The sequence below is a fragment of the Barbus barbus genome (genome assembly GCF_936440315.1).
Source record: "Barbus barbus genome assembly, chromosome: 32".
Classification (NCBI taxonomy): domain Eukaryota; kingdom Metazoa; phylum Chordata; class Actinopteri; order Cypriniformes; family Cyprinidae; genus Barbus; species Barbus barbus.
The window spans coordinates 5616296-5628314 of record NC_136760.1 but is presented as its reverse complement, the minus strand read 5'-3'; the positions used below and the strand labels follow the sequence as shown (position 1 = coordinate 5628314).

The window sequence follows — 12019 nt, the reverse complement described above, 5'->3', positions numbered from 1 at the left end:
GACAGGGATACCGGCATTTGCGGCCGTAGTTGAAATGTTTCAGCCTAAAATGTTTAAGCAACTCATACCTCGTAGATAGTGTAATGTCACACACTTTACATGGCCACATTCACATATCTGTGAACAAAGAGAAAATAAAAATGATCAGTTGTGTGCAACAAGTTCTGGCTTTCAGGTGGATAGTTTACAGCACATTACCTGCAAAATAATAATAATAATATTATAATATAAATTATACAAAGGGTCACGTGACTCAGTTATTTACTTGTTTTTTTGATAGGTCATGTTTTTGTGGAAAAATTTAACTCGTATGAAAGTAAAAACTGTCTAACTGTCTAACTGCTCATTTGTGGTTATTTAAGGTTGTTATGGTGTTAAGGTAAGTGCCTGGGACACTACACAGAATTGTAGTGCCATTTCTTTACCAACTAAAGGACCCACTAAAGCCTATAGATCAAACACAGCAAATATGTTTTCAACTAGGGGTCGACCGATTATCGGCCTGGCCGATTATTGGCACCGATATTAAGCATTTTTTTGATAATCGGTATCGGTTACTTTCAAAACCGATGTGCCGATAAAATTATTTAATTTTGAAACGCGCTATTTGGCTCTGATGCAGCCTGTCGGAACTCACCACTCTGTGGCCTAGAGCAGTCTCCGCCCACCGCGCATCTGATTTGTTGAGAGTCAGGAGTCCAACCAATCAACGTGGAAGACTAAAGGCCCCCCCACACCGAAAGCGCTTGCTAACTGGTGCTGCTTCATCACGCATCAGTTATCTCTCAAAGGCAGCAGCAGACGTTGCTCAAGTTGCAATAAATTACAATCCACTACACTGAAGTTGTAAAAACCTCAATATTATCTATTTATGGTTTCCGAGATGGGGGAAACGCAGGGGGAATCGCGGAATCCAGTCATATCAATGGAATTTACTGTATAACCGAGGAGTCACGGAATTTGTCAAAGTTTGGATGAATTAATCAAAAGTAGGTCAGTACACTTAAATCGACTCACAATATGGACTATCTGTAAACATTAAGCTGCAAAAAGACTATTTAAATATGAATTCTGCATGTTCGGCGTGTCTCTGTATATGTGAAAGGCACAGACGCGCGGTTTTGACACACACACACACACACACTGAAGTGCGCGACGCTCGCGGTGTTTTCCGCATCTGCCATGTCACTAAATGAGGACATAAATACATGAACATCATCCCCAGAACTGCTCTGAGAGTTACTTCATGAGCATTTGACTGTTTCGTTTGAGTAAAACGATCGTCATATCATAAATAGGCTACAGAAACTTAAGAGGTCCTCATGGCAACCCGTCAAAATAAACGTTCGGTTTATTTACTAATGCTACTACAATTATTACAACCTTTGTTTAAAAGAACAAATCACACAATACGCTATTTCTTACATGTTTTAATTTTAATAGTAAACACATTTGTTTGCCAAAAAATAGAGTTCAACTCTCATTTGATTAAAAGATAAATTAAATTAATGTTTTATGCCTTCATTTGCACTGCACTGTAAATGAAAACTAATGGAAATTACTGTCACGTAGGCCAAGATTAAGATACTGTCACATAGGCCAAGATTAAGTTACTGTCACATAGGCCAAGATTAGGATGACGGAAATTGGGACATTTCAATAGGCTATTGAACCAAGTGAGCCTATAACAGGCTATTAGTGTTATAGTTTCATTAAAATAGTTGCGGTCTTCTTCGCAACTTCTACAATGGAGCTATGAAGACAATTAAATTATTTACACTTATTATATACATTGCGCTTTTTAAATTAATCAACTGATGTGCATTAGATGATGAATTGAATAGTCACCTCTTGTAGGTTATGATTTAGTCAACCGAAAATAATTAATGAAGAATTATGAGAGGTTATGTTATTAAACATACATTTCTAACATGTAAATTATTGAAGCCAAATACTTACATTTCCCCAAACTGTTTAGCTGTAGTATTTAGTATTCATAGGTTCAATCATGACGAATGCAGTGGCCCCACTTTTAACTCTCTCTTTATATATTACCCTTATTGTAGATGGATGCATGGGGGAAGACAAGAGTAAGAAGTGCAACCAACACTAGGGAAGGCCGTTTTTGTCAGAGCCCTTGTTATTCTTAATTTTGACATTCATTTTCATTTTTACACCAGACATATATATCGGTTCAATATATCGGTTATCGGTCTACTTGGTCTGTAATAATCGGTATCGGCATCGGCCCTGAAAAACACATATCGGTCGACCCCTATTTTCAACTATATATTAAAATATGTTTTTATGTTGAATCACCTAAAATTCGAAATGGTTTCCACTGTTTGTAATCTGATATATTTTTCTAAAACAAAAAAACAATTATTTGTAGCATACATACAAGAAACAGAAACAGTTTAACAAAGTTACCCACCCCTCACACCACTTTAAATCTGAATTTACGAATGCACGTGTCACCATCCTTTTTTACGTCAGAAAATGCGGATATACAGAAAAAAAACAAAACATCTCTATATATTCTAATTACTAATATGTCTAATACTGGCCGATAATGAGTAGCTAAAGTTGGCTCATGTGTTAGCTGCATGTTCAAGTTAGCTAGCTAACGGATTTAACGAAAAATGTGATAATCAGTGCATTAATATTAGTGTAATATGATATTCTCAACGCTAATAATACATTTATATATGCAGAAACCAACAGATTATAAAGGATGACTGTAGATGTAACTTACCTTATCATGTTCTAGTGCAAAATGTTAATGGGAACTTTGCTTCTCCTTCTGCTGTTGCCGCCCCTTACCGAGTGGAGTATTGAATAACGTCATTTCCGCTTCTAAACAATTCTATTTCCCGAAATTTGTATGTAAATCAGTCTCACAAAATTTAAATATTTGGATTTGGCTTGTTCCACATCTAGCTATATGTAAACTACAATTTACATAGTTTAAACAATTTGCAGGTTTAGATTAATTGTAAGCAATCTGACTACATAATTTTTGAAAAAATGATTATTTAAATAAAAATCAAAAGGATGCAAATACTTAATAATGAACTATGGCATGATTTTTTTTTTTTGAGTGTGGATGAAGTCTTGTGCTCTCCTCTTGAGTACACATGTCTCATCTCCAAGACATTTTCTGAAGAGCTCTCGCTCCTTTCTTTCTCTCCCATGCACTCTCTCCTCACTTGCTCTGTTGCTGCCATCATATCACTTACAAATGTAAATGTATTGATAACCTCTATGATAATACAGATAGTATGATATAGATGGCCTCTTCATAAAACATGGCCATTTATATATTATAAATGGTATACAGAGTCATACACACAAGGGTAAAACACAACACTAAAATAAGACAATAAACACTATCTGAATAACATGCATTGTAACATAAAGCACCCTATTATACAATATTGAAAGAAAAAAAACTAAGCTATTTATATAACATATAATCATATGCGATGGGTCATGTAGGGACTTGCCTACTGTAAATTATATGGTAATTTTATAACTTTTATAATAATAATAATAATAATAATAATGCATGGTAAAACTTTACAATAAGGTGTCATTTTTTAACATTACATTAACATGAACAAACAATGAACAATGCATTTATTACACTATTAATCTGTTATTAATTTGTTAATGTTAGTTAATGAAAATAGTTGTTCATTTTTTTTATTCGTGTTAGTTCGCAGTGCATTAACTAATGTTAACAAACACAAATTGTGATTTTAATAATGCATTAGTAAACATGAACTAAGAATGAACAATACTTCTACAGCATTTATTAAATCTTAATGTTAATTTCAGCATTTACTAATGTTGTTAGCTAATGTTAAGTAATGAACCTTATTGTAAAGTGTTACCTAATTCATTATATTCACATAGCACTTTTCTAAGCACTCAAAGCACTTTACATTGCACTTTTAATTGCAACAAGTATTTAGTGTAAAATTATATATGCCATTGTTATTTATAGTTTTAAGTAAAGCACTTATAGTTTTTTTTCCTGTAAAAATGACATTTTTACAGTGTAGATTTATAAACTGTAAATATTTTTTTTACCGTTAATAGTCAAATAATTTGCTGAAATATAAAAAAATAAATATAAAAAGACAACGAAGTCGCTTAATTTTTTTGTGAGACGCAAAATACAAGTCTCTTCATTTATCTAAAAAAAGAGACTATGTTCATGCATGACATATCATATTTGATTTGTATTTTATTTGAATACAAATTATTCTGAATATTTCCAGGTCTCTAGTGATGATTTGGTGACATCCACACTACTTTCTATGCAGAAGTAAGCTATCTTTTTTGTATGTACAAGACTTTTGATTCACTAGCTGCTAGGGATGTAACGATATCGAAATCTCACGATACGATAATATTGCAATATGAAGTCTACGATATGATATACTGTGATATTTAAAAAAAGGCAAATTAACATTTGTACATTTTAAAAATGTAATTATTTTATCTAATGCACTTTGAGAGTTCAAAAATAAGAGCTCCAAACCATGTTCTTACCTAAGAAAAAAAAAGTCTTTAAAGGAGACTTGACCCTCTTTTTAGTTTTTGATATATTGTCTCAGTTTAAATTACATACATTCAAACTGGTGTTTTAGGAAGCCAAACAAATTAGAATATAACAACAACAAGCAATTACAATACTTCTTTCCCTACACTTGAAAAATATATTTTGAATTTGGACTACATTTAAACCGCTAGCTGTCAGCAATTCATGCTGCATAAAATACTGCATTGGCTTGCTCAGTTGACACATAATTTCTAGCGATTATCGTCAATTTGATTTCGCAGATACTATTTAAACTAAACTGAGCTAGACAATGACATCTCTGAATTCAATAAAGAAATGCCTTTAACTGAAAAATTGAGTGTTTAATCTTATCATTATACATTATTGACACTCTCTCCTCCAATTTGATACTGTTAAGTGCTTTGACAATCTGTATTGTTAAAAGCGCTATATAAATAAAGGTGACTTGACTTGACATAAAAATAAATCCTAACTGGCTGCTGTTGCATTCCCAAAGCGCACTAAAGTCACAGCACATGCAATGAACAAGTTCACTGCATTCATTCACTGTGAACGTATGAGTCATGTGACTCGCTGTGTGAGTCGTTCTGAGGTGCGGGAAACACTGAATCGCGATATTGATAATATCGTTACATCTCTAGATGCTATAGATAATTAGAAGAGTAACAAATTTATTCTATTTGCTCTACAAACCAGTGTATTTGATTATCTTAATAAATTAAAATAAAATTATAACACAGAACTAGTGTTGCTTTCGTCAACAAAAATTATGACTAAATATCGTCGTCAACGAACCTTTATCACGTGACGAAAACGAGACGAGACGAGACGAAACATAAAATCCTGGTCATGTGACGATGACGATAACTAAATGTATAATGCAATATTGTTGACGAATAAAAACAAGACTAAATGTGGTTTACAAAATAAAAACTATGCTAAAATGTCTCTTCATTTTCGTTGACTAAAACGAGACGAAACTAAATGTTATAACGTTATTTTGTCTCGTTTAGTCGCGTTATTATTATTATTTTGCAGTATTTCTGTTTCCGGTGTCTCACGTCAGTTCGCACTGCGCAGACGCAGGCAACGTCACTTCCTCAAGCCCCACTCGTGGCATTTTTTTGAAGACGACAACAAAGTTAAGTCTGACGCAGAGAAAGGGCCCGATGGCCGGCCAGCCGGGGTTCGTCTTTGGGAGATGTGTGTGTACTTCTAACATGTTTGGTTGGTAAAATAAATGTTGTGAATTCAAACCAGAGCGTCTTCCGTGTCTGGAATGGATGTATTCTTGAGTCTATAAGGCAACAATAATATAATAAGATAACCTTGTTTGAAATGGGTTTGGCTAAAAGAAAATTTTGGTTTTGTCTATACTACTAGGTACTTATACTATATTGACTGGGTTAAATAGAATTGTATTACTAAAAAGAGACTAAAATGCAATTTTCATTGACAAAAACTAGACTAAAATGTCATCAGTTTTCGTCGATTAAAACTAGACTAGACTAAAAAGAGTATGAACGTGACTAAAACTAATAAAAACTAAAACTAGACTAAAACTAAAATTAAAACTGGCCGCCAAAAACACTACACAGAACCCTGTTTTGAAACTAGAAGTGAATGAGAAGGCATGCACATTAATGTAACAAATGGCCGCACCCACTCTTACATTAAAATGAAGGTGGCTTACATATCACAAATAATCAGAGGTCATAAATTGCATTTGATAGCTTGCTTTAAATGTGCTTCCTTTCTTACTTCAAGTCCATGCTTTGTCAAATGGCCTGGGTTTGTCATTGTTGATAAATCACAACTGGTTCATTGCCAGTATGTTAAGTCCTTTAGCCAACATTTTAAACCCAGACACCACAAACCATTTTCCTCACTCACAGAATCAGCTTCTCAGCAATTATCATACAATACATAGTGACAGAATTTCTCTCGTGCCTGTCAGTCATTCACAAATTGCTGGATTATTCGAGTATAGCTGTGTGCAGACTAGGTTCAAAATGGTATTTTTGTAATTTTGAAAGTCAAATTCACTCCTCCCGCAAGCCTATAATTTAATACACATCCAAAATAAGAAAGCCTTCTGATGCCTTACATCCATTGCAGACTGAAGAAACATCTGAAACAAAGCATATCACTTAGATCTGTATTAGACAGTTCTTTAAATGTTACAAACCAAGCAAGATCTGTCAAATTTATTAAAAGAAGCTCCTTTAGAGTGGTAGCTTATGATGATCACTCTTATCAGCTTGGCTTATGAATATTAATTAGGTGATGTAATGCTTGCCCAGTAGTCCGAACTGATTTGCCGAAGGTAGATATAGATGCTAGTTATATTAGGATTACTGCCACTGCTGCTCTTTTGAGTTCACTGCCAATGCAACCAGTCGGTGGAGGCTTCTGCTTAGTCTTACACCCATCATTTTATACATGTGCCAAATGTATTTCCCCAAAAATGGGGAAATTCAATACCTAAACATTTCAGAAATGTATAATATTTGCTACACCTCTGTCTGTCATAACCCAAATCCCACCATCAGATTAAATAACAGATGTGAGAGATGTCTGCCTGTGATTAGTTCTGGCAGCCAGGCACAACCTCCGCCATCGCTGTAATGCTTAATTCAGCCACGAAGGTAAACATTATTATCGCCCTTTCATCTTTTAAAACCTGCTGAATGTGAGACACATTGCTGTGTCCTCAGTCACGCCCTGCTCATTTGGCACGGTGTCATTCTTTTCCCTCGCAATTAATGAGAGCAAAAGAAAACAAAGCAGCGGGGTCTATTGAATTATTTGATTAAGTAGCTGCAGCTAATGGAGTTTCAGGATTTAAGAGCAAATTATGTATTGCAGATGACTCATCAAAGCATTCAGTTTGCCCACTTACCCATTTATGCATTGTCTCATTCATATGCCCATGCATCTTCATTTCATCTTTGAACAGCAGGTCATTCGGGGGCTTGGAACGATGCGAAACGGGGGGTGGGGGAGGTGGTCAGTGCAACCCAAGGTAATTAATTTCTTCATTACGCTGCCTTTCTCTCACTTTTGCTCTCTTTCTTATTAGTGGTTATGCCACTGTAAAACAGTGTCTGTGATAATTACAAAGGGCTCGGGATGCTGTTGAGCCACCTGTGAAATCCTTTCAGAAACCACATGCTTTTTTATTGCTTCTGAGCTTAAAGGATTCATGGCTGGGGCACATAATCAGTATTCTAATCAAGGCATTAAACCAGCATTTTCTCTCACACACAGCTGTTGTTCAGCATGCATCATTAAACCTCCATGAATATAAGCACTGTACTTACACTCCTCTGCATATTCCTAGCACATAGACGCTGCTGAAAGCAGCCTCAGGCAACGCTCTAGCATCCAATACCATGCACAAATACAGAGAGGCTCCAAAAAAGTGATACCTTGGACTCAAAGGACACAAAGGAAACTAGCAGGCAACCTTGAGCCATGCCTCACCCACTTCACATAATAGCGAGTTTCCCTAATTCACAGACATCTCCTCGTTCAGTCTGAATGGCAACGGATGAACAATTCAAGTGATGCATAAGAAACACCTCAACAACTGCACGTTTCGCAGTGGCTGTTATAGATGCTGTCTGGCACATGGACCTCCATCTAGCAATCAAAAAGCACCAATTTTAATTTTGTTAAACAGTTGCCAATAATGAGATAAAATTGAGCGGTTAGTATGCTCTTGAGAAATTTTACTATGGTGTTTTTGAAACATGGCTTGAATTTGGTTCCTGATTGCATTTTGGCCTTTTCTACTTACTTGACCGGGTTGTACAATGTACAACTGACTGTACATTCTCTTATATAGTTATAATTAAATGACTAAATGACTTGTAAAATGATTAAATGCATTAAAAAAAAATGTTGCCATTGAGACCTCAATGAAATTACAGTACTGTGTGATTTTTATGCATTATGGTAATGCTTCAATTTTTAAGTTTCATTATTTAATGTGTTTATTAGGTATTGTGAACTAACACTGAACAAAATCTTTTTTAATAGCATTTATTATTAATATAAATACATGGCCATCAAATATTGGATTAGATCAACATTATAACAATATTGGAATATTAATATATATTTAATAGCGATTAAATTTTACAATATGGTTCAACATTTGTTCACATATTCTGTATCTTGAACTAACAATGAATAATTTTTAGTCATTTATTATAAATACATGGCCATGAAATATTGATTTGGGTCAACACTATAGTTATTGCAATATTAAATATATATAGGCGTATGATTACAGTAGCACTTTACAGTAAGTTTCAACATAAATGCATTTGGTACCATGACCTAACAACAAATAACTTTTTTAAAGCATTTATTAATCAAGGTTAATATTATTTTGCAAATATACTATTGTTTATTAATTTGTTTTGTTCAGAATATATTAACTTGAAATGTATTAATGCACACAGAAATTGTTAACCTATGTTAATGCAATAAAAATTTAAACCTTTTTGTAAAGTTTGCCAGTATTACTCTGCAGTTACATTTGTAAGAATCTAACATCTCTATTTATACTTTCACTTAACTTTTTTTTTTTTTTTGCTGTAACTCTTAGCCTCTAGTATTGTGTGTACAGAAAATGGATTAGTATCGTTAGTACTTCTTTGCATTTGCAAATAAAACAAGAATACTAAATCAGATTTATCAGTTTTGTGCAAAGACACATTTATGTGGTGAAGTGTGAATGTAATGTGCATACAGTCAGATAGCAGTGAACATGTATGCAGGGTGTCTACAGAGTTTAACAAGTCAAATTTAAGACTTTTTAAGACCTTTTTAATACCAACTTATATGAAATTTAAGACCACCAAACCTGCGATGAAAATACACACAACACAAATCACAAAATGACTGGTAGGTTTTCTATCCAACGATGCCCACAAAATGGCAGGGGAAACACAGATGTCTTGGTCAGAGTGCAGAAATCCTCTCTTCTAGCAGGGCTATTATGGAAGACTGTATGTAGTGCCCTGAGCACTTTCTCCATTTGCCATACACTAAAGCCACTTTTTATGGCATTATGGAGTGTGTGGAGACCACAGCTCCCGACCACAGTCAGCTGGGCACCTCCAAACGCCTCTGAATGTTCTTGCTGGAGAATTTCTAAAAACTTCCAGTTTACACTGGGTCCATCCATGGAGACAGATATCATGTCTCTCAGGTCAAGCTGCTGCACACACTCCTAGGAATTTAAAAAATATACAGACATTAACCATACAACAGTCAACACATCTCATCTCTGACACTTCAAAAAAATTAAGCAACATGAACCATTTTTATAACCAGACAACCAGGGCAGAGCCTGTATCTACAGAGAGTATAGGAGATACCTGACAAATTTGTATATTTTATTAAGATACTTCGGCAGGTGTACAACACCCAAGCTGTAGGGCTGGGCGATATATCGAACGCGATATGCACGCGCATCTTGTCAGTAAAGCCGGTTCCTTGATTAGCGGTAAATCTCCATCACCATTGAAAACAGGTGATGGAACCGGCTTTACTGACAAGATGCGCGTGCATATCGCGTTCGATATATCGCCCACCCCTACAAAGCTGTATTCTAAAATGTATTCCACTCAGCTAGTAAACATATTAACATTTACTGCCCTTGCCATAGTTGTTATTCCCTTGGCAAATCAGTAGATTACCTTAAAATGGGAAAGTAACAGTGCCAAAAATTTAGTATAGAACTTAAATACATAGTAAATATATATATACTTATTAACTAAATATATACAAATAAAGGTTATATATTTATTTATAAATTATAATACATACATTATAATATAAAAATATCAATTATAACTGCGTTATATACTTGTTAACATATAAAGTTGTAAAAAGCTGAAAAGAGCTGAGGTAAAAGTTTAAATGTAACGTTAGCCTAACACTGTGGCTTACGGACTAACTGTGAACTTATGTTATCCTACATTTTCTAAGATACACTCTAATAGGTTAAGTAAATAAATACACTGATTAAAAGAAAACTTACTTTGAAATGCTGAAGTAGGTCTTGTGCAGTTGCATGGGATCCAAAGAACCTCGGCTGAACACGGTCATTCAACCAGTACCGCACATGCAGGTGCAGTTGCTTGTTTTTAGTTGTCTGGTTCAGGGTTTCGTCAAGCATGATCACAAAAGCACCACATCTATTGACCTCGGCGATAAGTTCTTTTTTGATATATGCGCCAGTCCAAACCTAGCTACATATCTGGTTTTGTCTTTTCCACACGTGAATGTCTGCACAAGCCCAGAGTCCGGAAACATAGCTTTGAAAACCTCCTCAATCCTGTCATTTGACCTGAACGAGTGATGGCTTGTTACCGTCCTCAGCACCCAAATTACCTCAGCTCTTATTGTTGGCGTAGAGCCAAAAACTAAACGTAGGTCAGATGATGGCGTTGTAGGCTGGGGATTCTCAACATCCGTGGTGACATCTTTGCTAATGGGAAGAGTGGAACAGAAACCTTTAATTGAACTCTTCTCGCGGGCTCTCGCATACTCCCGGTGCTTCCCGCTCTGCGTGTGTGATTCCACCGCTTTGATGCCCATTGTACCCAGCTTAAAACCCCTTCGACATACGGCGCAATTTGCCTCGTACACATTTTCAGCCACCGACTTCAACCACCATGAGAATTCGGCATTCTCGAGCCATTTCTCATTGAACTTACATTTACCCATTGTAGCTATTTCAGTTCGACCTGCTACCTTAATTCTCTCTGATGACGCAATAACTACCCCGCGGGGAAAAAAACTTCTGACTGAAGTTTTTTTTTTTTTTTTTTGTGGTAAAGTCACCAAAATATTTAAGACATATCGAATCTGAATTTAAGGCTTTTTAAGACTTTTTAAGGCCTTTTATATGGAAAACTTTAAGACATTTTAAGACTTTTTAAGGACCCGCGGCCACCCTGTGTATGAAGTGACCAAGTGTAAATGCCCTCATAATAAACTGGACAGAACTGTGTGCAGAGCCAGGTTAAGCACTTACGAGAAACAACAGTCATATTTAGCTGTGGCATGTATGTTGCCACATATCTGATGATATTTTGCCATATTTTCATTCAATTCTCACAGATAAAGTCCAGCTTCATTCCATTTATGCAGCTGACAAGCTCCGGTGATGTGTGGGTATCAAACATTGGCTCTAAATGCATTTACTGTAGCTGCTGTCGGAATTGCTCTTAGAACTCAGATCTGCACATCTGTCAGTTTCCCAGCTCTGCGGCATGAAGCGCAGAATTGTCCTTGTCGTATTTCAAAGGATGAGACCAAGAGTCTGGTGATGTCTACGGGTCACAGACTCACTGCTGTGATTGTGATCAAGGGATCTGCAACTAAATAATAGCTTTTAGTCTTTTA

At 35.5% G+C, this 12019-nt stretch overlaps 1 protein-coding gene across 2 annotated transcripts in view; it reads left to right on the top strand.

Moving 5' to 3' along the window:
• Nucleotides 1-12019, top strand: part of LOC306852647 (carbonic anhydrase-related protein 10-like) — a 196152-nt gene that overhangs the window by 71418 nt on the left and 112715 nt on the right. The window contains exon 4 of one of the 2 annotated variants that reach the window (XM_079389647.1): nucleotides 7551-7616. The exons of the other annotated variant lie outside the window; for it this stretch is intronic. Within the exon in view, the coding sequence (XP_079245773.1) occupies nucleotides 7551-7616 (66 nt within the window). The remainder of the gene's footprint in view (nucleotides 1-7550; nucleotides 7617-12019) is intronic. 2 annotated transcript variants of the gene reach the window in all.